This window comes from Balaenoptera borealis (genome assembly GCF_965194805.1).
Source record: "Balaenoptera borealis genome assembly, chromosome: 1".
Classification (NCBI taxonomy): Eukaryota; Metazoa; Chordata; class Mammalia; order Artiodactyla; family Balaenopteridae; genus Balaenoptera; species Balaenoptera borealis.
This window is the reverse complement of record NC_138860.1, coordinates 175418743-175446610: the sequence shown is the minus strand read 5'-3', so window position 1 is coordinate 175446610 and position 27868 is coordinate 175418743. Positions and strand designations below refer to the sequence as shown.

General features: G+C 45.8%; 1 protein-coding gene and 1 pseudogene across 3 annotated transcripts; both read right to left on the bottom strand.

Annotated features, from left to right (window-relative positions):
- Window positions 1-36: 36 nt before the first annotated feature.
- LOC309631488 (isopentenyl-diphosphate Delta-isomerase 1 pseudogene) lies at window positions 37-4096 on the bottom strand (annotated as a pseudogene). The gene has a single exon. The product of its transcript is annotated as an isopentenyl-diphosphate Delta-isomerase 1 pseudogene (transcript).
- IFNLR1 (interferon lambda receptor 1) lies at window positions 37-27524 on the bottom strand. 2 transcript variants are annotated; one of them, XM_082397897.1, is made up of 7 exons: window positions 27375-27524; window positions 23513-23636; window positions 14403-14587; window positions 9903-10045; window positions 8229-8388; window positions 7792-7925; window positions 37-6793 (listed from the first exon to the last, which is right to left on the bottom strand). In XM_082397897.1, exons 1-7 carry the CDS (start codon window positions 27430-27432, stop codon window positions 6008-6010), a joined length of 1590 nt encoding a protein of 529 aa, XP_082254023.1. In that variant the 5' UTR covers window positions 27433-27524; the 3' UTR covers window positions 37-6007. The 2 variants fall into 2 exon arrangements, with proteins under 2 accessions (XP_082254023.1, XP_082254024.1); XM_082397898.1 differs by lacking the exon at window positions 7792-7925 and having other exon boundaries at window positions 6546-6793; window positions 27375-27523.
- Between the last annotated feature and the right edge of the window lie 344 nt (window positions 27525-27868).

Genomic DNA, 27868 nt, shown 5'->3' with positions numbered 1-27868 from the left:
TTGTAAGAAACAAATTTTTATCTTTTTCTTCATTACTTACTAATACACAGCATTCAAAGATAATAAAGCTGTCTTAAGATTTCAAATCTGAGAAGTCTATGGCAAGAGTTTAAAGAAGTACATTAGTCAAAGTGTACTTTAAATATGAATACACACATATTCCATAACCCAAATGTACTTAACATGAACGTTAGCCTTTCTTTTTGATAATTTTCCCCCTACAACACGGCCTGACTCAGCAGAACAGTGGTTCTCAACTGTGGGTGACGCTGTCCTCGAGGAGACATTTGGCATCTGGTGTCACTGGGGCTGCCATGGGGGGAGGGGTGCCAACAGCAATTTTTTATGTAGAACCTGGGGATGTTGCTAAATCCTACAACACAAAGGATGAGCCCCCAAAAGAATTATCCAACCCAAACATCAGCAGTGCCAAGGTTAAAATACCCTGTTGTAGAGTATGACCCAACTGACCCAAGTTCCATTTTACAAATAGCCTGTCTGTTCCCAGTAACTCTGAAAACCACAGACTTTGCTAATCAGCAACGATTACTTAAATGACTTAACCTAGCCAATGTCATTACCAAAAACAATGTTTGACTTTAAGTATCAAAATACTTCCAGAATGATTAAAACACAAAATTAACAATGACAGAAATCAGGATATATACCATTTAATTCCCTTGAATCTGGTCTATATTAATCTCAATCTGAAAAGTTAATTTGAACTGTTTTGAAGTAGATAAGCAAATAGTTTCCACTGCATATTTTTCTGGACTATGATAAAAATTTAAAGATATGTCAAGCACCTGGCAAACAGCAAAGTGCTCTACAAGTCTTCTGAAAATGTTTATCACAATATATAAAAAAATGAAGAACTTCACTTATTTGTTCAAATTTGTCATAACCATGTGTTTAGATAGGTTAAATTGTTTATTTGCTCTTTTTATAATAATCTCATAAATATTTTTAACAAATTGCAGTTAACATATATGGGTTGTATGACACAAATCAAGAATACTCTTCCACACAAATTCTGGTTGTAAAGTATCAATATTTCCAATGAGAGTTCTAATGGGGAACCGGGTTTTTTAAAAATTCATCTTAAATTTACTAAGTAGAGAAATTCTTTAGTACTTTAGTAATCATTCATCTCCACATCTACATTCTGTGTATTTTCTCATGGTCAACAAACTGATTCAAATGATTTAAGTTATCCCACCACCTAAAGAGAAAAGGCTCGGCAATAATTTGAAACCACGGAGTTATCTTAATTTCACCATGGGCTGCCTTTTCCAGAAGTTCTTCTAGTTCTTCCTTTGATGTGTAACAATAGCTTTTAATCTCATTGGGATCTGGATTCAAGGTCACGTTCTTCTTCACAAACAAAATGTAATCAATTTCATGTTCTCCCCAGATACCATCAGATTGAGCCTTGTAATGAATTCGTGTTAGATAATTAATTTCTTCTGGAAGAACCTCTTCCATGGGAATTCCCAACTCGGCCTTTAAACGCCTCTGTGCTGCTCGCCTTACTCCAATTGCATTGTTTTCTTCAAGCTCTAGTGGATTATTTAAGGGATGACTACAGCAAGTATTCGTAAAACAACCTGGAAAGGTAATTTTAGCGTCTGATCTCTGCTAAAGCAGGAGCTTATTTTCAATGTTGAATAAGAAAACACTAAAAGCTCGATGCAATAATCCTCTCTCGATGTTCTCGTTCAGATGGCAATTCTTCTTGGTCTCCGCCCCGATCCTCCGGTCGTTCTCGTCGATGAGGATGCACATCTCCGCCAAGAGCTGCACTTGCGGCTCGTCCAGCTCGTCAGTGCTCACCTCGGGCATCGCGGCCCAGCCTGCGCACCGACCCGGGGACCTCAGAAGACGACCAGCCGGAGGACGATACTCAGAAACCTCATTTAAGATGGAGTTGGGAGGACTGAAGGGAGAACTCTCAAGCTCTACTCTCGCTGTCAATTGCAGACTCAACAGAAAGAGACATACCTTTGCATCTCCAACAGGAAGAGGGTTACTATTTTACTACCCAGCAGGAGGAGGAATTTCTCTTTGCCTGGCAACAGCCTAGCCAATAAGAGACTGTTGTAACTCAGCCAATGAAAAGCACTACACTTCGAACTCCCAGTTTCCTCCAATAGACTCTGTGTTTATAATGGCCCCTCCCAACTAACCTCTTTTCCCCTGTAAAGGAACATTCCTCTCCGTGTTCTCTGGACTTGCCTGTGGTTCACCATAGATTGCATGTCCCAAATTGCAATTCTTTGCTGTTCCTGAATAAACCCGTTTTGCTGGTAAAATAACAGGCTGTTTTATTTTTTTTTAGGTCTTCAGCTGTTACCTTGTGGGAGAATTGGTGGGACCTGGGAGACCCTCCCCAGTAGAGATCTACTGGAATGAGTTTGGGTTGCAAGGCCGCCACATAGGATTTTCTGTATCCTTCCATGGACCATTGTCGCAACAGGGTGAGCTGCCAGGGTGGTAGGTACAGCTCTGGCTTCATTGTAGCACCCTTCTCATGTACTCAGCTAGACGGATTCCAACTGCAAGTCCCTGCAGCTCCCTGGGAGGGAGTGGCTCTCTACACAGGACTGATGGGAGGTGGTGGATAAACCTCTCAGCTCCTGTCCCTGGCAGGGGAACAAATCTGGAGGGTCCAACACTGAACTCCCAAAGCTCCCTAGGAGGACTGAATCCTAGTTGCCCAGAGCCATGACCTGTTTGATTATGCATCTGGACTGGCTGCCTCCCCTCCGTCTCTTCCCACTCCCCTGTTGATGCTTCCTGGAATCGCTGCACTCTTTACACCCCCCAGTCCTCGCCTCTGGGTCTGCTGCTGGGCCCCCAACCCAAGACCCTGTAGTCTCAACAGCGAGAAGGAGGTGAGGAACCTTTGAGAAATAAGAGCACACGCTCTTCCATTCGATTTTGCCTTTTTCTCTAAAAATAGAGCTCTTTATTTATAGAGCTCTTTATTTAAAAGTTTAGGGTAGGCCCCAACAAACATTAGGAAATTATCTAAATACGACATAAACATAAAATAAAATTAGATGTCTAAATATGACATAAACATAATAAAATTAGATGTCTAAATATGACATAAACATAAAATAAAATTAGATGTCTAAATAGGACATAAACATAAAATAAAATTAGAAATAACTACAAATATCTTAGAACAATATATACTCTCCTCACTACCCTAAAGAATGGGAATGTTGCTTTCACCCAGGCATCACCCGCTCTGCCCCTGACATCTTTCATGCGTGGCCCTGGAGTTTCCACTATGCAGTTCCTGGCTGCTGGGGACGTGAAAGGGCTTTGTAAACAGTTCAGTGCTGAGCACACCTGACAAATGATAATATTGAATAGCATGCTCTTTCCTAAAGCTGCCCACGGTTTTTTGTTTATGACTTAATGACCATAAAGGAGCTGGAGTTTAGAATTAATAGAAAGCTCAGCCTCTGTCAGAAATTAAACTTTGAAAAAATGCTTAAGAAACACACAAGGTTTCAGAACAGAGATAAAGCGGTTCCTTCACACAAGCCTAAGACAATAGTGAGGATAGCTTTTAGTTATTTGGAATTTACTTCCACGAAGCAGCTCGGCTGGTTCCAGAAAGGACGCTGGGCTTGGTCTGGGTATTGTCCTGGGAACTGGCCCTGAGCCCCAGCCTTCCCCAGCTCCATGGTTCCAGTTTGTTCTTCCTCTTCTGTGCTCAATCATGGATGTGGACAAGCCTCATTGCAGGGAAACCCCTGCAGAAATGCATGTATGTGTGTGAGTCCCAGGAGTGGTGAAGGTCTCCTGCCAGCCTCGTGCCCCTTGGAAACCCTTGCCGAGACCTCGGTACTGTTTACATGGCCAAGGGAACAGGGGTTGGCCCAGCTGGCCAGAGACCGACAATCTCACCCTCAGAGACGTACACAGTAAGTCAACATTTTAGCTTCCTCGTTTGAAACAAAAGACAGGTGTTCAATTTAAAAAGGGGTTTGCGGGCTTCCCGGGTGGCGCAGTGGTTGAGAATCTGCCTGCCAATGCAGGGGACGCGGGTTCGAGCCCTGGTCTGGGAGGATCCCACATGCCGCGGAGCTACAAGGCCCATGAGCCACAGCTACTGAGCCTGCGCATCTGGAGCCTATGCTCCGCAACAAGAGAGGCCGCGATAGTGAGAGGCCCGCGCACCGCGGTGAAGAGTGGCCCCCGCTTGCCACAGCTAGAGGAAGCCCTCGCACAGAAATGAAGACCCAACACAGCCAAAAATAAAATAAATAAATTTAAAAAATAAAAATAAAAAAAAAATAAAAAGGGGTTTGCTAACGTTTTCTTTAGCAGTTGAAACTCCTAAGCACAATCTTACGTAGAGGGCCACTGGAGAAAATCAGGGCCCAGGGAGGCTGCTCTGGTTGCACTGGGGTGATCCTACAGCCCACGGCTCCCCCTGAGATTAAGACGCCTCCCGTGAAGCCCAAGGCCTTTTGGGAACACAGTTTGAGAACCCCTGGACCAGATGCCCTCGAGAAGCTTTTCCAGATCTTTCATTAATGTCCTACCCTCGCGTTGGCTTCAAAACAGCACAGCCCGGTGGATAAAATGCTTATGAAGATGCTTTTTACACAAATGGAGGAACTTAAGTCCTGGCAGGTGAAATGGCAGAGCCAAGGATTGTTCTGATCCCTGTGGTCCCTGCAGGGCCACAAAACTGACCAAACGTTGGTCTAACGAGTGAAGACTCAGCTCTGCTCATCCATATACTGGTGGGTGTAGGTTAATAAAGCTGTTGTTTGAGAACATCCATCACTACCTTCCGGTAAGGACAGTCACCTGTTTCCAGAAGACAGTGGTTTCTCAAAACTGGAAGAGGAAATGGGATGTCTTTACAACCACAATGGTCACCTAAAGGGTCTGAAGTGCTAAGATGGGGATCACAGGCCCAGGGGTCCGACTCCCTGCTGGGTTGCTACCCCACCACCAATGAATCAGACCCCCTAGAAGGTGGGCCATTTGGTATTTTCTTCGCTGGGAAAAGGGAGAGGGACCCTTGGCTGGGCTCCATCTTCTGAGAACTCAGTTTCCTGACCAGGAGGCAGGGGTCAGCGAGAGCAGGAGGCAGGAGAAAGACTAGAGGTGAGAACTCCAGTCACTCTGAATTTAGGGTCACAGGTGGGAGATGCCCAGCGGTCCCCTCAGAGTCTGGGTGGATGGAGAATCCTACCAGCCACCACGTGGTGAGTGCCAGTGGTGTGGCAGGCATCACACGCCTCTGTCGGAACCCTCACCGTGCCCCAGGTGGGAGCTGTAGAAAGGAGACTCGGGTACAGAGAAGGAAGGTATCTCCCCTAAGGCCACACAACTGGGAAATGGCAGAGCTGGGATTTGGACCCAGGCCTCTTTGATAATGGCAACTGTGCAATGCATGACTCAGAGACTGGGATTTGAAGGACCATGCCCTTCCTCTTCCTCTCCAACACCCTCAGCCAACTGGATTTTTCTTCACTGGGGCCCACCCTAGGGGACTCATAAATCAGGATGCCGAGCCTCGGGGAGGAGGGAGCCCAGCGGGTGCTGGAGAAAGGCATGAGTCCTGCTACACTTGGTGTGCCTCCAGATTTCTTCCCTCCCCAAATCCAGATGGGCCCTTGTGCTGTCAGCCTTCAATGTCCCCTGTGACCTGACCTCGCCTCTTTCATGTTGTGCAGGGATGACTTTTCCAACTGGCCTGTCACCCCGGGGACAGTGGGGTGGTCTGACACACAACCAACCTCTGACCTCCGCCCATCCCTGTCTCCACCCCTCTTGGCTCTCGGCCCAAAGCTGGCAGGTCACAGGACGGGGTGGCTTCTGACTGCTCAACCTGGCAGACACCTCTAGCTGGGTTCCCCGAGGTGCTGTAAGAACCCTCTGCTGCCCCAGCGATGGTGCTCCCAGGATTTCAAGTCTTGGTGGCATGCTGGGTCCCCAGAGAGCTCAGCAGCACCAGACTGGGAGGGATGGCTCACCTGGCCAAGTAGTGCCCCAGTGTCCTACCTCTGACCTCAATCCCCTGGAGGCTCTCAGCCCCGCAGCTGCCGCCACCGCTGTCCTCACTTTCTGATTCCCTCCCACCCTCTTCTTCCTCCTCCTCCTCCTCTTCCTCTTCCTCGGGGCTGCTGTCCCAGCAGAAGGTCAGTGTCTGAAGAGAAACTGGGGGCTCCCTGGGGACCAGAATCAGCCCTGGCGATGGTAAGCCCCAGCTGACCCAGGAGGATGGGTTGTCTTTTGGGGGCTCTTCCAGGGAACTCGAGTCCTCGGAGAATTCGGGTGGTGGGAGAGGCTTCTGGAGCTCCTTCCCACCCGGTCCTCGGCCTGGCCTCTTCTTGGCCAAGTAGCCAGAAGACCCAGCCCCGTCCCAGGGGGAGGAGCCTGCAGCGCTGGCCCAGCTTCTGTCTGAAGAATCGCAAGCAGGGGAGCCTTGGACCTGGACCAGAGGAGTCCAAGGCCCTCCCGCCTCAGCATGCCCCGGGCTCTGGGCTTCCTGCCCCAGGAAGCGGGGTAGCTCAGTGTAGGGCTGGAAGCTGACACCTTCGTCCGTGTCCTCCTCATCTGTGTTCTCCTTGTCGTGCTTCTCCCCCTCAGCGCTGTCCTTCTCGGATCCCGCCTGGACGGTGGCTGGGGCCCTGACTCTAGGGGTCAGCCTGACCCGTCTGGTCAGCTCCTTTTGGGGACAGAGGATCAAGACATGCAGGCACTCTGGGCCACTGGGTTGAAAGGTTGCCCCGGGGTGTCTGTGTCCAGAGAGGTCCTGATTTGGGGAAAGGGGAGAAGAACAGAAAATTCAGCCTTTCCAGAAGAGTGACTGTTCTAATTTGGGTTCCCCTGGAAATAGACTCTGAGACAAGGCTTCAAATGTAAGTAGTGTCTTTGGGAAGTGATCCCAGGAAGTGTCAGCAAGGCATAGCAGCCAAGAGCGGGGTGTTATCAGGCAATTTACCCCAAGGGCAGCTGGAACTTAGCCCTGCCGGGGACACAGGCCTCAGAGCACCGTCGGGTGAGGCATGGAGGGGGTGGTGGCGGTGTGAATTCTCTGGCACATGCAGCTGGTGATGTGCTCGGGCAGAGTGGACGCCAGAGGCCAGAGAAAGCCTCCAGGTTTCAGGTGCCAGCTGCAGGAGGTCGAGCTGGTAACTTACCACATAATGGGAAGGCAGAGGGATAGGGCAAGGTGCAGACCCATCTAACACAGAGGCTGTCCTTCAGTTAGTGGGAATTCCCTGCAGGTCCCATATCCAGGAACGTTGAAACACTCCCGTGTGGCAGGGACTCTCAGAATCCATCCTCAAAGCCCCCACGGACCCGAGTGCCCACGGAGCCTCATCTACCACAGCCTCACTTTCCAGGCCTTCATCTGAACAAGTCTGACCTCTCCAGGCTTCCCCTGTCCCAGCTGGCCCCAGGTTCTAAGCAAGCGAGCTGGCAGACCGGTGGGGAAATTCCAGCGTCTTCCTGGGCAAGACTGACCCTCGGTTAGATTGTGAATGAAGTGCTGGGACCCTTTTAAGATGTCCCCTTTAGGTGCCACCCTCCCGCCTCCCCTCTGGGCATCTCTCCTGAGGCATATTTGCTATTTTAATTTGGTGCCAAAGGAATGAATTACTAATGGTGAAAATTTAGACAGGAAGATAGATGTTTCGCAGTCTGGGCCATCTTGATATTCTAGCTGAACTACCTCTAAGTCTAGCTCCACTTCCTTGCTCTTCGACAACCCTCCCTCTCTGTCGCACACCCCCAGATTTGCCATACCAGGGCCTGTGGCATCTTTGCCTGATGAAACCAGGGGTTCCCCCTGAAGCTCTTCCAGATCACAGGCCCTGTGACAACGACCAACAGCAGTGGCAGCAGAAGGGGTAGCAGCACCAGGAGTGCCCAGTTGGATCCTAGGAAGAAAAACATAATAACAACTAGAGAAGCAGGGGCTCCTGTCTATCAACGGCATCTGTGCTGTGGGCTTCACATACATTACCCTATTTAATCCTCATCAGAATAAACCCATCCTACAGAGTGTGGAAAGCAAGGTTCAGAGAGGTTATGTAAGCTGCCCAAAGATACAGTGAGTGGGGTGGAGCTGGGATTTTAATGGAGGTGAGTCTGTCTCTAGACTTGTGCTCTTAACCACCATATTATGAAGATCCTAAGGCCCAGGGGAAAAGTCCCCACCTCTGTACCACTTTTGCACCCACCTGGGGCCTCCAGGAAGAAGCAGGTGGGCTCAGAGAACTCGCTGTATTTAGGGTAGCCAAAGGTGTAGATAGTTCTGGCGCTGAGGCAGTGGTGTCCGCTGGTGTCTGGTTGGAGAGAAATCTGGACTGGCTGGCCATGGGGAGTGGCTGGAAACGGGGTCTGTTTGGAGAGAGAAGCAGAGGTGGGTGGACCTGCTGGGGGGCACTGGCTCCATGCAGCCAGGACAGGGCAGGGTTGGCAGGACACAGCTGTGACTCCTACACCTTTTCTTGCATTAAGGCTTAAGCTTTCAGGGAGCACGTCCCAACACTCTCTGGTTTCTCTTCCACGGAGTTTCGAGGTAGAGATGGTCTGGGTTCAAAAGCAGCCCTGCCACTCAGGGTCACTCCCATGCACACCCCACCAGGGCCCACAGGCCCTCACTTTCAGGGACAGATGCCTCAGGCTTCCTACCCTCAGGGCGTGTCAATCAATTAGGGCGGGGGCGGTGGTCACTCAGCCATGACAGACACAGAAAACTCTAGGGCTGCCTGTCCAACACAGTAGCCACTGGCCACATGTGGCTCTTGAGCACTTGACGTGTGGCTGGTACCAACCGAGATGTGCTCTAAGTGTAAAATACACACCGGCTTTCATGAAAAAAGAACATAAAACATCTCAGTAATTTTTATATTAACTACATGTTGAGAAGAAAACATTCTATTGGATGAAATAAAATCTACTATGAAGATAAATTCACTTCTTTCTTTTTACTTAATTTAATGTGGAACACTTAAATGACACAATGTGGCCTGCGTTATGTTTCTACTGGACAGTGCTGGTTGAGAATATCTGTGAGGTTCTTGAAGGCGAGGACCACATCGGATGAAGATCTATCAATATATCTCTGGGATCCAGAGTGTGCAGGAGGTTAGGAGTGTGAGCGCTGGTTCAGTAAAAGACAGAATGGACAAGAACGGGAGTCCGTAGACTACATACAGCTCCATCTTGTTTTTTAAATAGAGTTTTCCTGGAACACAGCTATGCCTGTTCATGTACCTATTTACTTATGGCTCCATTTGTGTTACAGATGGAGTTGAATAGATGTGACAGACGATAAGGCCTGCAAAGCCAAAAATATTTACTATCTGGCCAATTACAGAAAAAGTTTGCCAACCCCTGCCATAAATAAATATATACAGACATATGCACATGCATACACAGAAACAAGCCTGACATTGGATATACACCACATAGTTATTTGCGATCATCTCTGTGTACTTTTGGTTTCCTTCCTAGAATTTATCTGTATTTTCTAGTTTTTTTTTTCTAATGAATCTGGTGGCTTAACAAGTAGGCTAAGTAGGTTCTTGGAGCCTGTCATACTTCAGTCAGATTAAAAAAAAAAAAAGCTTTCATAATTAAAAAAAAAAATAGGTAGAAAACGGCTGTTTATTACCTGTAATGTGCAGGGGAAGGATGTCCTGAACTTGGCCTCTTAGGGGGAGGAGGGAAGAGGTGGGCCACAGGCCAATCACACTGTGCAGAGTCAAGGGGTGACTGCCAGGAGTGAGGGGTATGCAGGGAAGGCTTCCTGGAGGAGGCTTTCAGGGCTTGGAGGGTGAAGAGCACTGGGGCTTGGTGGGAGAATGAGGAAGGGGACCCAGCCTGGGGGCATGAAAGGGGTTTCTCACCTTATTCCTGGCCCCCTCTTTCCAGAAAGCCACCTCATAGTTCAGATCTGGTTGGGGCATGCAGTGGGGCAGCTCGTACGTGGCATTGACACTCAGGATCTCGTCTGTCCGGGTGAATACCAGGACAGGTGGGGCTGGCTCCACTGGCAGAAACAGAACAGGACCCATCAGGACCTTCTGGGGGCCACAGGGCATCCATCCCCCTGCCTCCAGGCAGGCCTGCTCCTCTCCCAGCCCAGAGACAGTTAACCTTCCTTTACTCGTGTCATCCCTTCCACTTGGGTGCCCTTCACATGTCACTGGTCTGTCAGCATCCTGCTCATTTGTATTAGTTTGTGTTGCTGCCATAACATATTACCATGAACTTAGTGGCTTAAATCAACACGGATTTATTATCTCTCAGTTCTGTAGATCAGAGTCTGGGTGGGCTTGATGGGGTCCTCAACTCTGGGTGGAAATCAAGATGTCAGCTGGCCTGGGCTCTTATCTGGAATTTTGGGGGAGAATTCACTTCCATGCTCATTCATGCTGTCAGCAGAATTCAGTTCCTTGTGGTTGTGAGGCTGAGGTTTATTTCTATGCTGTTGTTAGCTGGGACCCTCTCTCAGCTCCTGAAGGCACCTGCATTTTTTTTTTTTTTTTTTTTTAATTTTTGGCTGCGCTGCACAGCATGTGGGATCTTAGTTCCCTGACCAGGGATTGAAACCGAATCCCCTGCAGTTGAAGCACAGAGTCTTTATTGGACTGCCAGGGAAGTCCTGGCACCTGCATTTCTAATCACGTTGCCCCTTCATCTTCAAAGCAGAAACACCATGTTGAATCCTTCTCACACTTCAACTCTCTCTGATTTTCCCTTCTTCTGCCTCCAGCTGGAGAAAGTTCTCTGCTTTTAAGGGTTCATGGGATTAGATTGAGCCCATTTGGATAATCCAAGATAATCTCACTACTTTAACACCCATAAATTTAATTAAAATCCCTTTTGCCATGTAATAGTAACATTCAACATATTCAGAAGTTCAGGGATTAGAGCATGAATATCTTTGGGGGAGTCATTCTGTCTATCATGGTCCTCCCTCTGACTCCTTGAAATTCATGTCCCTCTCCAGTGCAACATACATTCTCCCCATCCCAAGGTACCCCAGGGTCTCATCCCATTACAGCATCAACTCAAGTTCTAAAATCTCATCATCTAAAGTATCTAAATCAGGTTCAGGTGAGACTCTGGGTACAATCCATTCAGTACAGCTCCTGGGACACAATTCCTGTCCATTTGTGGACCAGTGAAAATAAAGTACAAGTTATCTGCTCCCAATATAAGGTGGTGGGATAGGCGCTGGGTAATAGTTATAGACATTTTGGTTCAAACAGGGAGAAATAGGAGGTAAAAAAGAGTCACTGGGCTGAAGCAGTTTTGAAATCCAGCTACACAAACTGTACTAGGTTTTAAGGCTTCGGAACTACTTCTCCTTGGCTTTCAGCTCTGCTCTCTGGGCTCTTGGTTCCACCCTCTGAATCATCCTTCCTTTTCATGAAAGGTAGCAGATATTTGCAGCTAAGTAGTTTTACCAGTCTGCTTCCTTCCAGTAGAAACTGGGGGACCAGTAGCCTTCTTTCTTTTCCTGTCCTCTCTGCCCCTTTTCGTTCAAGCTGGCAGTGTTTCTGCTGATATAAAATTCTCAAGAATTTTATGGGTCTCCTGTGGATGTCATGAGGACCCACTCCATTAGACAGAAGCCAGTTCCACAAATCTTTTTGAGATAAGCCCTTCTCTATTTTTGGCTTTAGCTGAGCTGGCTGAGGGATGACACTTCAGCTTTCTAGAGGCTCCTTGATTTGACTGAGGGGAACTGAACTGTGTGTCATACCCTTAAATCTCTTCAAAGAGCCTTTTTCTTGACTAAACACTTTGATCTTTCTGAGGTTTTAGTAAATGATTGTACAACCACACACTTTGCTGTTTCTCTACGTCACACTCTTGGCAGCAATTTCTTAATTTTAGTATCTTTTGCCATCTGGATAGGTTAATAATTTCCCAAATCTTCAAGTCCTGGTTCCTTTTTCTTTAGGCTCTTTCCTCAGTTTCTCTCTCTCCTCCTTGCATTTTGCTATGATTACCAAGAATAAACCAGGCCATGCCTTCAACACAACATTATCAAATCTCCTTGATAAATGTCCAAATTCATCATTTACAAGGTCAGCTTTCCACATACCGACAGGACACAATTTTGCTAATCTTTTTGCCAGTATATAAAAGGCATCCTCCTTCCTGAAATTTTCAATAACATGTTCCTCACTTCCTTCTGTGAGGCAGTGCTTTTAGTATCCATACTTCTGCTAACAGTCTGTTCACGATGATTTAAGAATTCTTGAAGGATACTTAGATTTTCTCTATGATGCTCCTCGCTTCCTTCCGAGCTCTCACTGGCAGAATCTTTTTTTTTTTTTTTCTGGCAGAATCTTTAATGTCCATTTCTACTGACAGTCTGTTCGAGGTCATCTAGATTTGACTGATGGTTTGAAGATGGTGGGGGCAGTGACTTGGAATAAAGCAATGAGAGAAAATTAATACACCATTTTCAAGGTCCAGCTGAAATGCCACTTTTTCCATGCAGCCCTCCCTGAGTACCAGCCAGCAGGAGCTCTGGCCACACTGGTCATCCCTGTCCTGTGTTTGTGCTCAGGGAAAATGTGTGGCTTCCACAAGGTGCCACTACTTATGTGTTCAGGAAATATCCACTGGACACTGATATGTATTAAGCCCTGGGCAGGGAGCTGAGAGGAATGGGGAGATGAGGCCTCCATAAATCTTGACCTCAAAGAGTTGGAGGAAATTAGGGGGAAATGAAATACGTAAACTACCAAAACTCAAGAGAGAAAGTGACCAGGGTCACAGCTGAGGGCAGAAAAAGGCAGGAAGGGTCACTCAAGCTTGAGGTGTGCTGCAGGAGAATCAGAAGAACTTCAGGGAGGAGGAGGCAAAAAAAAAAAGTAACCTCCTTTTTGCATCTTTCCCTCTATTGTTCTAATTCTTATTCCTATTCATCCAGCGTCTGCAGTGGTTCATCCATCATTCTTCTAGCCAGACAGCCTTTCTGCCTGCCTTCCCATCTTTCTTTTCCTTTCTATCCATCTATCCATCCTTCCCAACTATGCTTCTTTTCCTTCCCATCCACGCATCCTTCTCAACCATCCTTCCTTCTTCCTAAGCATCCTGTCTTCCTTTCTTTCCAATTGACATTTCTTCCTTCCTATCCATCCTGTCTTCCTATTCATTTATACTTTCTTCCTTCCTTGTATCCAGCCAATCAGCCTACTTTTCTACTCCTCCATCCTTCCTATCCATCCATTCTTTTCTTTCCATACATCTTTCCTTCCTGTTTTTCCTTTCTCCTTTGCCTCTCCTTCCCTTTTACCCTTCCTTCCCTTCCCAGGCAGCCAGCCTTCCTTCTGTACTCTCTACCCACTGATCCATCTGTCTGCCTTTCGTTCCTATCCTCCACTTCACCATCCATACTAGCTCCTTCATAGTAAGCATTTACCCATCCATCTAGCCTCCTCCTTCCCACTCATCCATCACTTCTTCCCCATCCTCTCCACACTTCCTTTCTTCTTACCCATGCATCCTTTTCCTCCTTTCGTCCAACCAACCAGCCAGCTTCCTCCCATCCAAATCATCTCTTCTTCCTTCTCTGCCATTCTTTCCTGCCATCCTTCATTAAATCCCTTCTTCATCCCCCTTCAAGCCCTATTTTGTCCTCAAACATTTCTAGAAGCCTGGGTGGTAAGTTACAGATCTCAGCTCCATAAGGCTATCGCCTGAGTATTTATCCTCTCCTCCTTACTCTTGACCTGATCAAGCACCTTGTCCAAGATCAGAAAGAGCCATTTCACATCCCATGTCCATCACTTACTAGCTGGCAAGTTCCTTAACTTCTGTGAGTCTTGCTTTATTTATTTTTTAAAAATAGGGTGATGAAAATGAACCCCACAGGTCTGTTATGAGGATTAGAAATAAAATACATTGGGGAAAAAAAGCACTCCCCTCACTCAATGTTAACACTGGTGATTTATGAAGGCTGTAAGCATGGGGAATGTTTTCCTCTCTATTTTTATCTCCTTCCCCCCCCCAAATTTCTACCATGTACAGAAATTACTATTGCAGCCAGAATTTTTAAAAATTGTTTCTTAAAGAGAGAGATTGAACATTAAAAAAGTAGGAATAAATATATAAAGTGCCTTGTGTGGTTCATGACCAAGGTTGTGCTCAAAAGAAGATCATGAACCTCATTAGGAGGAGGTACAAACTGAACTGCTGGGGCTGGTGGACTCCCCTAACACCCTGCCATGAAGTCAGGCTACTTGGACGTGGGCCAGGGCCCATGGCAGGTGGCCCCAGAGAGCTGCCCACCGCTTTGGGGAAGTGGGAGACAGATGGCTAGGATAGCAGCGCCTCTGAGCCAAGCTCCTGAGCAGACAGCCTCCCACAGGTCCCTCACTTACCTTCAAAAAAGTAATCCATGGACTTGGACTCCACCCAGGGCGACCTGGCTCTGGGAGAAACCGCTTGCACACGCCCCTTGAACTTGTTGCACAGGTCTTGTTTCTCCAGGCACATCAGAGAACACACTAGATCTTTGGTTCTTGCACACTTTTTTACTCTCCGCCACTTTGTGGGGGTTGCAGAGCTGAGGGAGGAGACAGGAGAGTGTGGGTCATGGATTCAGCCTCTTGGGGGTGAGGAAACTTAGAGAACACGTGATCACTCGTCCCTCCATCCCACCTGATCGTCCATCCATCCATCTGTCCAGCCAGCCAGCCATCGGCTGAGACAGAATGAGAACAGTCCAGTTAAGAGCTCGGGCTCTGGAATGATAGACAAGGGTGGGAACCCTGGCTCTGCCCCTCACTAGCTCTGGGACCTTAATGCAGGTCACTGCCCCTAAGCCTCAGTCTCCTCATCTGTCATGGCTCCCCCACAGGGTCGTCATGCTAGTAACCATTTTCCACGCGTTTATTCATTCAGGCATTTATGGACCCCCTGCTGTGTACCAGGCACGGTGCCAGGTGCTATGCGGATGTCAGAGGGGAACACACAGGTCCATGACTACAACCTCCTGAGAACACTGAGGTCCAAAGGAGGGACCTGCTTGCTGGGAATTATTCTTGGGGAATCAGCAATTCATGACAGACAGGTCCTGCCCTCGGAAACTTACACTCTGGAGGGAGGGGATGGGAGACCATCACCACATCAACAAGATAAATCCAGGAGCTGGTAAATGCAGTGATCATAGGGTAGTGCGGGGGTGACTGCTCTCTGAAGGCGGCTCAGGAAAGGCCAGGAAGATAGTGCTGAAGCTGAGGCCGGGATGCTGAGAAGGGAGCCAAGAGAAGGCCTGGGGGAAGGAAACGCAAAAGCAAAAGCCTTGCGATGGGAAGGGACTTGATCTGTCCAGACAAAAACAAGGCCAGGGTGGCCAAAGCCCAGTGGACAAGGCCGGGAGAGGGTGGACAAACTGGACGTGAGGGTGGAGGGGGGTGGGCAGAGCAGGCAGGGTCTTGCCATCTTGGCAAGGGGTTCAGATTTTCTTCCAAGTGTCATAGGAAGCTATCAGAAGGTTCTGAAGAGAGGAACTGAGGTCATCTAATTTATGTTTTTAAAATATCACTCTGATAAACCAGCTAGGAGACTGCAGCAGTGGTCCAAGAGAGAATGGTGGGTGAGATGGCAAGAAAAGGTTGGATGTAGGACGCATTTTGGAGGTAAAGCTGATGAGACTTGCTCATGGACTGGACGTGGAATGTGAGGGAAAGGAGAAATGAGGACTCTTCCTGGGTTTGGAGACTGAGCAACAGGTGACCAGAAAAGGCTGAGATACAGGTAGGCAAAGAGAACAGATCTGGGGGAAGAATTCCCCTGTTTTGTGCTTTGGTGAAGTTATACTAGGTAAACATCAACGAAAAAAGGAACTGGTACAGGCATATTAATATGAGACAAAATAGAAACTTCAAAGTCCAAAGCGTTAGTAAAGGTGAAAAGAACCACTACACAGTAGTGAATGATTCTACTTACCAGGAAGATATAAAAATTCTAACTTATATGTGCCTATTAAATAGCTTCAAACTATATTCAGCAAAAATAGATAAAACTACAGGAAGAAAAAGAAAATCCACTATTACAATGAGAAATTTTTAATATATCTCACTCAGTAATCAACAATTGAATAAAGAAAAATTATTAGTACATATGTTAAAAAAATGAACAACATAATTATCAAAGTTCGTCTAATGAACGTATACAGAACAAACAAGAAACTGGTTGAGCCACATACGAACCCTAAACAAAATATTATCAAAAATATTAACAAAAATAAAGCAACTCTCAAATTTCAAAGAATAGGTATCTCTCAAACTATTTCCTCTGACTGCAAATAATCCAGTTAAAAATCATTAACAAAAAGAGAACTAAAGGAAGTTTGAATATTTTAAAATGTTTTAAAATGACTCATGGATCAAATATTTGCAAATGATGCAACCAACAAGGGATTAATTTCCAAAATATACAAACAGCTTATACAACTCAATCAAAAAGACAAACGACACAATCAAAAATGGGCAGAAGACCAAAATAGACATTTCTCCAAAGAAGACATACAGATGGTCAACAGGCACATGAAAAGATGCTCAACATCTCTAATTATCGAGAGATGCAAATCAAAACTACAACAAGGTATCATCTCACACCAGTCAGAATGGCCATCATCAAAAAGTCTACAAATAATAAATGCTGGAGAGGGTGTGGAGAAAACACGACCCTCCTACCCTGTTGGTAGGAATGTAAATTGGTGCAGCCACTATGGAGAACAGTATGGAGGTTCCTTAAAAAACTAAAAATAGAGTTCCATATGATCCAGTAATCCCACTCCTGGGCATATATATGAAAAAGACCAAAACTCTAATTTGAAAAGATACAGGCACCCCAGTGTTCATAGCAGCACTACTGACAATAGCCAAGACATGGAAGCAACCTAAATGTCCATCAACAGACGAATGGATAAAGAAGATGTGGTATGTATGTATGTATGTGTGTGTATATATATATATACGGGAATACTACTCAGCCATAAAAAAGAATGAAATAATGCCATCTGGGGCTTCCCTGGTGGTGCAGTGGTTGAGAATCTGCCTGCCAATGCAGGGGACACGGGTTCGAGCCCTGGTCTGGGAAGATCCCACATGCCGCGGAGCAACTGGACCCGTGAGCCACAACTACTGAGCCTGCGTGTCTGGAGCCTGTGCTCCTCAACAAGAGAGGCCGTGACAGTGAGAGGCCCGCGCACCGCGATGAAGAGTGGCCCCCACTCGCCGCAACTAGAGAAAGCCCTCGCACAGAAATGAAGACCCAACACAGCCAAAAATAAATAAAAAAAAAAAAAAAAAAAAAAAAAAAAAGCCATCTGCAGCAACATGGATGGACCTAGAGATTATCATTTTAAGTGAATTAAGTCAGACAAAGACAAATATCATATGATATCATTTATATGTGGAATCTTAAAAAAATGATACAGAAAAAAAAAATTAATTACATGGGACTGAGTGAACTGATGAGGATGAGTATAATTTTTGTGACTTTCTGTCTGAATTAAAAAAAAAAAAAATCCCACAAGGACTCAGAGGCAAAGAATATACAAATCAATTTTCACTGCAAGGTAAAGGAGCTGTTACAGTGGAGGATTACTGGACTGAATGTCAATATTATGACATAGTATGAGTGTGTTTCATGTTTGGTAATTGCAATCATTGTTGCTTTTGTTGTGGTCATCCATGTACAATGCTTAGTGTCAGTCTATTTATCTCTTGTAAAAATAAAATACAGTGTGTGTGTGTGTGTGTGTGTGTGTGTGTGTGTGTGTGTGTGAAAAATAAATAAATAAATAAATAAACCCAAAAAAAGACAGTGAAAAAAATAAAAAAAATAAATAAAAATAAACCACAAACAAAAAACCCAGTTTTAAAATAGTCAAAGGACTTGAATAGACATTTCTCCAAAGAAGATAGACAAATGACCAATAAACATATGAAAAGATGCTCAACATCATTAGCCATCAAGAAATACAAATCAAAATGTCAATGAGATATTACTTTACACCCATTAGAAGAGCTACAATAAAATTTTAAAAAATAAATGTCAGGGAAGATGTGGAGAAAGTGGAAACCTCATGTATTGCTGGGAATGTAAAATGGTACAGCTGCTGTGGAAAACAGTTTGGCGATTCCTTGAAAAGTTAAACATAGAAGTATCATATGGCCCAGTAATTCCATTCCTAAGTATATACCCAAAAGAATTTAAATCAGGGACTCAGTGCCAATGTTCAGAGCAGCATTATTCACAATAGTCAAAAGGTAGAAACAATCCAAATGTTCATTAACAAATGAATGGATTAACAAAATGTGATATATACATTTAATGTGATATACAATTAAATATCTTACAGCCATAAAAACAAATGAACTTCTGACACATGCCACAGTATTGATGAACCTTGAAAACATTATACTAAGTGAAATAAGCCAGACACAAAAGAACATATACTGTATGATTTCACTTATAAAAAAAAAAAAAATGATGCAAACTTATTTACAAAACAGAAATAGACTCACAGGCACAGAAAATAAATTTATGGTTACCAAAGGGGAAAGGGGACTGGGGAGGGATAAATTAGGAGTTTGGGATTAATATATACACACTACCATATATAAAATAGATAAACAGTAAGGTCCTACTGTATACCATAGGGAACTATTTTCAATATCTTGTAATAACCTATAATGGAAAACAATCTGAAAAAGAATATATATATGTATAACTGAACCACTGTGCTGTACACTTGAAACTAACACATCATTGTAAATCAACTATACTTCAAACAAAAAGACAGGAGACTCAAAAATCACACATTGGAAAATAAAATAAAATGACTCATGGATCAAAGAAAGAATTATGATGGAAGTTAGTAGATCTCTAAAATTGAATGATCAAAAATATAATACAAATAAAAATTTATGAGATGTAGTTAAGCATATAGCTTTAAATATTTATAACAGAAAATAAGGAAGGATAGAAATTAATAAGCTAAGTGATCAACTGAATGAGTCAGAAAACGCATGCTAAAAACATATCCATGAACAGATTGAAACTGTAAACTACTACTTCAAAATGGATTATAAAAGACATTTTTAAATGATATAAGACATGGAAGAACAACACAAAACAGAATCAGAGAAACTCAGAAAGGAGATAACAGAACACAGGAGTCAGATAAGAAACAACAACAACCACATTTCATAAACTAAGAATAAATTAGAAGAACTATAAGAGCAAATTAATACAGCAGATAATGCCTTAAAAGAAACAGAAAGTGAAAAGAGAGAAAGTTTCAAAAAATAAAAGAGAACTGAAATGTAAATGCTAAAGTTTGAAAACTTCTAGAAGAAAGCACAGAAGAGGATCTTCGCAAACATTTCTTAGGACACCGAGAGAAAAGAAACCTGATGTGTTAGTCTGCCAGGGCTGCAGTGACAGAATGCCAGGCTTGGGGGCTTACACCACAGAAATTTCTCTCTCACAGTTCTGGAGGCTGGAAGTCCAAGATCAAGGTGTCAGTAGGTTTGCTCTCTCCTGAGACCTCTCTCAGGAGATGGTTACCTTCTCTCTGTGTCCTCCCCTGGCCTTTTCTCTGTGTGTGAGCAGCCCTGCTGTCCCTCTTCTCATAAAGGCACTAGTTCTATTGGATTAGGGCCTCACCCTTAGGACCACATTTAATCTTAATTACCTCTTTAAAGGCCCCATCTCCAAATACAGTTACTTGGGTGTTAGGGTTTTAACATATGAGTGACTAAGGGGGGGAACACAATTCAGTCCATAACAGGGAATTATGAATTAAGCTGCTATGAAAGTTCATGTACAAGTCTTTGTATGGACATATGTTTTCATGTCTCTTGGATAAAGATCTAGGAGTAGAATCTGGGAAACTCGGTAACTGAATGTGTAACTTTACAAGAAACCATCAAGCTGTTTTCCAAAGCGATTGTACCATTGTAGTTCCCATCAACAATATATAGTCAGTGTCCACAGGGGATTGTTTCTAGACCCCCCCCCGGAGATACAGAAACCTGTGGATGTTAAGGTCCCTTATATAAAATGGTCTCGTATGTGCATATAATGTATGCACATCCTCCCATGTACTGTAAATCATCTCTAGATTACTTATGATACTTAATACAATGTAAATGCTATGTAAATAGCTGTAAATACAATGCAAATGCTATGTAAATAGCTGCTAGTGTGTGGCAAATTCAAGTTTAGCTTTTGGCACTTCACGGATTTCTTTTTCTTTCTGGATTTAAAAAAAAATTTTTTTTGATCCATGGTTGGTTGAATCTGTGGCTGCAAAACCCCAGAATATGGAGGGCCATCTCCATGAGAGTTACTCCACATGTTTGTCTATGCTTAGTATCATCAGACCTTTTAACTTCAACCATTCTAGTGAGTGTGAAGTAGTATTTCCTTGTAGCTTTAATTTGCACTTCCCTAATGACTAATGATGTTGAACATCTTTTCATGTGCTTATTGGCCATTTATATATCTTCTTTTGTGAAGTGACTATTCAAATATTTGGGGGGTGATTTGTCTTCTTATTTTTGAGATGTAGGAGTCCTTTATTTTGGATATAAGTTCTTTGTCAGTGTATATACTATGAATATATTTTTCTCAGTGGCTGGCTTTTTCATTTTCTTTGGGCTTTTTTTTTTTTTTCTTTTAAAGAACAAAATTTTAAATTTGGTGAAATCCAGTTTATCAGTATTATTGACTAAATTGTTTACACACATCTCCCACCCAATTCATATGTTGAAGCCCTAATACCCATGTGACTGTATTTGGAGATGGGGCCTTTAAAGAGGTAATTAAGATTAAATATGGTCCTAAGGGTGAGGCCCTTATCCAATAGGACTAGTGCCTTTATGAGAAGAGGAAGGGACGCCAGGGCTGTTCTCACACAGAGAAAAGGCCAGGTGAGGACACAGAAGGTGACCATCTCCTGAGAGAGGCCTCAGGAGAGAGCAAACCTACTGACACCTTGATCTTGGACTTCCAGCCTTCAGAACTGTGAGAGAAAAACTTCTCTTGTTTAAGCCCCCAGTCTATGATATTTTGTTATGGCAGCCCTAGTAAATGAACACAGATTTTGGTACCATAAGTGAGGTGCTAATGTAACCAATATCTAAAATTGTGTTAGTAGCTTTGCATCTGGGTAACAGAGGCTGAAAGAGTTTTGAGGTTCATGTGAGAAAAAGCCTAAATTGCCTTGAAAAGACTGTTGGTCAGAATATAGATGTTAAAGGTGATTCTGGAGTGATCCCAGATGGAAAGGAGGAATGTCTTATTGGAAACTGGAAGAAAATTGATCCTTGTTATAAAGTGGCAAAGAACTTGACCGAATTACGTCCTAGTGTTTTATGGAAAATCAGAAGTGGAAAGTGATGAACTTGGATACTTAGCTGAGGAGATTTCTAAGCAAAGTGTTGAAGATGTGACCTGGTTTCTCCTTACTGCTTATAGTAAAATGAGAGAGGAGAGAGAGAGATAGAAGGAATTGTTAAGCAAAAAGGAACCAGAAATTGAAGATTTGGAAAATTCTCAGCCTATGCATATTGCAAAAAATGAGAAAGCGTGTTCTGGAGAGAACACCAAGGTTGCGCTGGAAAATCATTTGATAAGGAGATCATGGGTGCGACTCACGGATTTAATCAGCCACCTCAGCAGAAGCCAGGAATAGATATGGGATTATTACATGTATCACCCTAATTCTGTTCACTGAAAAGATCTCAAAGCAATAGTTCAGTAGTGATCAGACAGCTACACAGACTGTGTTCTTTAAAACCATTTCTCACCGAATGGAGACATGGCTGATTTCAGGTTTTAGGTCAGGAATTGTGCAAATGAGTCTGGAACATCTTTTCGCAACAGATAGCAATAAAGATATCATGACTTACTAGGGTCAAATTCAAAGGACTCAGGAGCCAACCTGAAGAGACATTCACGGGCTAAAGATGAGACAATTCAAGCTTCAATGAGTAGAATAAATTGCAATGAATTGAAACCATCACATACGTTTAACTACTTGAGTTCGTAATGATAATAAAAAAACAAGTCAATCACCTTTGGGACATGATAGGGAACAAGTTCGTTATCTTGAAAACTGGTAAATTAAAGGAAAAAAATTCAAGCATTTATTCTGTCTTGCCTACATGAATAGTACCACTGAATATCAAACACTACATGAGAGGAAGCATCTCTTTATAAAATTAATTCCAGCTAATAAATGAAAAAATACCATTAGAATATCATGGTTTTGGAATCCTCGCAGGTGTTTCAGAAGTGTAAAAGGAAAGGAAAATATCATAAAGGTCCAGAGGTTAGGCTTTCAATTCTTTCATCAATTTATCCCACCTCCGCTATGCCCAGCTGTGTGGCTTTGAGCAAAGTACACTCTCAGTGCTTCAGTTACCTCCACTGTAGAGCAGAGTCACTGAATCCTTCCTCGTAGGGCGGTGTGAGATTAAATACGTTTCATGTATGGACACAGTGCAGACACAGAGCAAACACACAGGCCGTGTTAGGTATTGGTATTTCCTGCCTCCTGATACAGTTCTATACCATTCTTTCTTTTGAAAGCTCTCTCACAGTCTGTCCTTTCCCAAGCCAGGCCCCCATCACTCACATCTGGATGCTACAGATGGAGGGACTGTAATAGAACAGGAAGAGCACAAGCTTTGGGGTCAGACAGACTTGGGTTTTTCTTCTGGTTCCATCACTGGCTTCCTTGGGCAGGTCACAGCACCTCTGAGTTGTTTCCTCACCTCTAGAACAGGGGAAATGCAGGACCTACCTGGTGATACTGGGAGGAAGAAGGGAAATGCTCATGCAAGGCTCCTAGCACTCAGCCTGGCACAGGGTGGGTCCTGAGTACGTGGCAGTTCCTGCTTCCTCCTTCTCACCAATTCTAGATTAATCCTCCTGAGTATCTGCTTTCATTAGCTTACTCTCTTACGAAAGAACTTCAGATGATTTCCATCTATGTGCAAAGATGGCAAATCTGCTTTCATCTGCAAATTCCTCTGCATCAGCAGCGGCTGCCTGGGCTGCCAAGTTCAGAAGGATTCCAAGGCTCCGTGCAGGCTCCGTGGGGAAAAGGGTAATCATCTAGCGATGCCTAACACAGCTCTGCGAGAGATACACCTGCCTCCCTTGTCTGCTGGAATGCCAAGCACCTCATCCAGGCCCTAAAGAATTCCCTCACTGGGCCCTCACAGCTCCATCCAAGCCCTGCTCTGACTTTTCTCAAAGACCTGCCCCCACTCCCGGCAGGTCTTTCACCTGGGCGCTGTTCTCCATCCAGCATGATCCCTACCTCCAGAGCTTTATCAAACGCCCTCTTCCAATACCTGCTGCAGGCCGTCACCCGTGGACACAGAGAACCAAGCCCCTCCAGCCCCTGCCCACCTCCTCGTTCTCCCCCTACCACCCCACCAGCCCGGAGGCGCCCCTCCACCTTTGATAGGCCACAAAATAGGTCATGTTCTGGGGATTGCCAGGTCCTGGGAGCCACGTCAAGTACACACTGAAGTTCCAGGAGAGCAGTGTCACGTTCTGGGGAGGGGCCAGATGGGGCCTCCCTGTGGGGGAGAAAGAGGTCATGAAGTCTGGAGCCATTCCGAGCAGCACGGGCGGGCAGTCGGGTGCTCAGCGAGTTTAAGAACCAGGAGTTATCTGGGGTGGCTGAAGCACAGGGAGCGTGATGTAGGCTGGGAAGCTGGGGTGTGGGATTCCAGTCACAGCCATGCCACCAACTGGCTGTACTGCAGCTCCTTCCCCTCCTTAGACCTTAGCGGCCCATCTGTGACACGATGGGAAGCCCACCCTGGCACCTGAGGGTTCCGGCAAAACAGTGCAGCACAGGACCATCTAATAGATTCCCGGACTCCAGGAGGGAACGGCCCTGAGGGTGTCAAGGAGCAGAGGCTCTGTCTTGTTCTCAGCCATGTCCCCAGAGCCTGCCTGCAATGGTCCCTGGCACATAGTAGGTGCACAATAAAAATCTGTTGAGTGAATGAATGAATACTGTGATGACTTGGATTATTCCTAAGGTCTCCTAACTGGTCTCCCTGCTTCCAACCTTGTGTCCACAATCCATTTTCCATATAGCAGCAAGGGTTAAAATGAAAGTCACATCATGTCACTCTTTTGCTTTAAAGCTCCAGTGGCTTCTGTTTCATTCAAGGTAAAATCCAAAGTCTTTACAATCACTCACAAGACCCTACTCTATCCAACCCATGACTCCCCTTGCTGGCTCCTCTCCAGCCACGCTGGCCCTTTCCTGTTCCTAGAGCACGCCGGGCACACTCCCACCTCTAGGCCTTTTCACGAGCTGTTCCCTCCGCCTAGACTGTTCTCCCCCTGGATATCCATCTGGCTCACTCCTCTGCTTCCTTCACATCTTTGCTCAGATGTCATTGTCCCAGTGATTCTTTCCCTGACCACCTCTAACTGGCCCCTACTTCCCTCCTTGGCACCTCCTCCTTCTCACTGCTAACCCTCATCTTCTGAAATATGCATCTGATTACACAGCTGCCCAGTTTCTGCCCTTCCCTTGTCCTCAGGATAAAGTCTATGCTCCTTATCAGGATACGTGAAGCCCTGCCCAGCTTGGCCTGGCTGGGCCATCTCGTTGACCTCTTCCTGACAGCTCACCGACACACCTCACCAGCCTGCTCACCTACATACGTCACCAGGCTGCAGCCAATCTTCCTTCTCGCCCTTCTCAAACCACCTCATTCTTCTGTGTGTCTTTGAACCCAGGTGTCTTTGACAGCGTGGTATTCACCATCTAATCTTTTAAAGACTTGATTCAAACGTCACTTCCTGACATCTTTCAGAGGAGTCTTCCTGACATCTTTCAGAGGAGTCTTCCTGACATCTTTCGGAAGTGGTGGTGATGCTGCTGATAATAACAGCAGCTAATGTGTGTTGTGCCCTAACTATGCGCCAGGCACTATGCAAAGCACGTTACCTGCATTTTCTCCTGCAATCCGCCCCACATCCCTAGGAGGTAGGCACTAATTATGATCATCACATTACAGATGAGGAAACTGAGGCCCTGTCAGCTAATAAGTTGTAGAAACAGAATTCAAATCCAGGCCTAGCCAACCCCAAAGTCTGAGGTTTTTTTGTTTTTCTTTTTAACATCTTTATTGGAGTATAATTGCTCTACAATGGTGTGTTAGTTTCTGCTTTATAACAAAGTGAATCAGCTATACATAAACATATATCCCCATATCTCCTCCCTCTTGCCTCTCCCTCCCACCCTCCCTATCCCACCCCTCTAGGTGGTCACAAAGCACCGAGCTGATCTCCCTGTACCATGCGGCTGCTTCCCACTAGCTATCTATTTTACGTTTGGTAGTGTATATATGTCCATGCCACTCTCTCACTTTGTCCCAGCTTACCCTTCCCCCTCCCCGTGTCCTCAAGTCCATTCTCTACGTCTGCAAAGTCTGAGTTCTTGATCACACTTCCTCCCCTAGGTTCTCATGGGGCCTGTTCAGCCTTATTCTTCCAACATCTATGGATCATTATTGGTCAAAGACATCTATTGATCACTGTGTGCCAGAGGTTTCAGAGAGGACTACAACTCCTGCCCTTTAGGAGCTCATGGTCCCGTGGAGAATGCAGTGCCTTGAAGTGTCGTGTGGGCCATGAGGGAAATCCACACAGGTTATAGAGCGGCATCAGGGACGGAGGGCCCTTTCTGCTGATGGCTCTCAGCTCGGCTCCACACCCCTGGCCTTTTAGACCAGCCCATCCTGTGTCCTCTAGCTGGGACTGCATCACCAGGATGCGGATGCCGACAGCCCTCCCAGCTTCTGGACGTCCTAGCAGGTGGCTGGCACGAGGCCAAAGTCTGTCTACAATCGTCTTATTTGAGGACGGGCCTCAATGCTGAGCTTGGCCACAGTGGAGAAACAGCAGCTAGAGTAGTTGCCTCCTAATGAGCCTTCGAAGGGTGCCAGGCGCCGGCGTGAAACTTTATACACAAAACCTCATTCAATCCTCAGGACAAACCACCCTGTGGGGTAGGTGTCATTCCCTTCCACGGAAGGCACTAGGCTCGGGTACAGATGGTGAATAATTTGCCTGAGGCTACACAGCCAGTATGTGTGCGAGCCAGGATTAGAACCTGGATCCCGCTGCGCTTCACCCTAAACCTTCACACCACAGTTTGTGTTGTGTACACTAAATATTCCTCGGGTGTAAGGATAGCTAGGTCTAGACAGCAAAACTATTGAGTTTGATGGTGAAAAAGGGGTACAGAGGACCCCCTCCTCTCCTCCCCGCATAGGTACACTGTCCCTCATCAGCTGCAGTAACACTGCTGCGAAGGTTCCAGGGGCTGGGGCATCCCTGAGCTGACCTGGGTGGGTGGACCGCCCTGTACCAGCTGCCCATCCCACGGCCAAAGCTGGCCATGCTCACTTCAGCTTGTCTTCTCTGTTCTGTGTGTCTCACCAATGCCTTCCTTCTTGGCTAATTCCCCTTAATTGCTCTGAGCCTCAGTTTCCCCCTCTGAAACGGGAGGAAATAATACCTATCTTCTAGGACAGTTGGGTTGTGATGCTAAACTAGAATAATGTGGTGCCCAAGAAGTTGCTCAAACAAATGCTGGCTTTTAACTTTAGTATTAGATGATGTCCAAGGGCCCTTCTAGCTCTTAAATTATTAGTCTAAGACTAGGGACATATCCTGGGGACATTTTGGTGTTCTTCTCCCTGGATTGGTTGGGGTTTGGTGGTTGGTTCCTATCCCAAGGTATTTTGAACCCTGTCACCTTATTTACCAGTGAGAGCTCAGAAAAAAAGGTGGCTTGTTAGAATGACGGCACGGCATGGGCTAAGCTGGCACTCCTTCCCCTCAGGCCTGGGTGGAACTTCTGACACCCCGAGTCGGGAGGAAGGGGAGGGCAGGGCACTTCTGCTTGATTTCCCCTACTAGTCAGGGTCTGTGATATTAATGCAGCGGATAGGGCTTTTAGGAAACCTTAAAAAGCACTTTATAAACAAAGGCAGCTGACTTTTGAACGGCCACTATCTTTTTTCCTGTTCGTTTGAAGCTGAACTGGCATTAGGAAGCTGGATCAGTTCCTTCCCGGAAAGGAATTTCAAAGACCCGGGTCTGTTTAGTCCTCAGAAAAAGAAAACTGGTGGTGGGTGGGCTCTGCTAATTCGCACGGGTTGCAGCGCACAGACTGATGCCCAAGGCACTCCCTCCCCGGAGCTCTGGGTCGGAAGGTGGGTGCGGACCGGACCGGATGGAGCACCCCGCGGCCCCGCGCCCACCCCGCGGCCCCATGCCCTTACCTGGAGCGGACTGCAGCAGGCACAGGAGCAACGGGGCCCACCGCCGGGCCCCGGTCATACCGGTCCTCCTGTGGCCCGGGGTGGGACCAGGTCCCTCCTCCAGGCCCACCCAAGGCAGGTGACGCGACTGGCAGCCAATGGGAGGCCGGGCCGCGGGCCCGCCCCTCCGGGGCCAGGACTGGGAAGCTCCCGGGGCTTCCCTTGCGGCGGCCCCGCTCAAACCCTCCGGTAGCTCCCAGGGCCTCTACTTCATTTTGTTCTGCCCGATCCCGGGGGTGGGAGGTGAGGGGGAATCAGTAAATCCGTGTATGGAGGGAGGGGAGAAGAGGAAAACTGTTTATTATTAATAATCACAGTTAGGAATTCCAATACGAGACTTTTAACAGGACAGACGAGTTCAGGGCCAGTTTAAGAACACCATTGGCTGTATCCGAGAGCGTTCTAAGTGCCAGGTTCTAAGCCAAGCACTTTCCCATATTATCTACTTTAACCCC

Coding starts and splice junctions, on each gene's coding strand:
- IFNLR1 (XM_082397897.1), bottom strand. CDS start 27,432: ATGACCGGGGCCCGGCGGTGGGCCCCGTTGCTCCTGTGCCTGCTGCAG. Junction 14,588..23,512: donor TATTTTGTGGCCTATCAAAG/GTGGAGGGGCGC, acceptor CTCCTCCCTCAG/CTCTGCAACCCCCACAAAGT. Junction 10,046..14,402: donor CATGGATTACTTTTTTGAAG/GTAAGTGAGGGA, acceptor TGTTTCTGCCAG/TGGAGCCAGCCCCACCTGTC.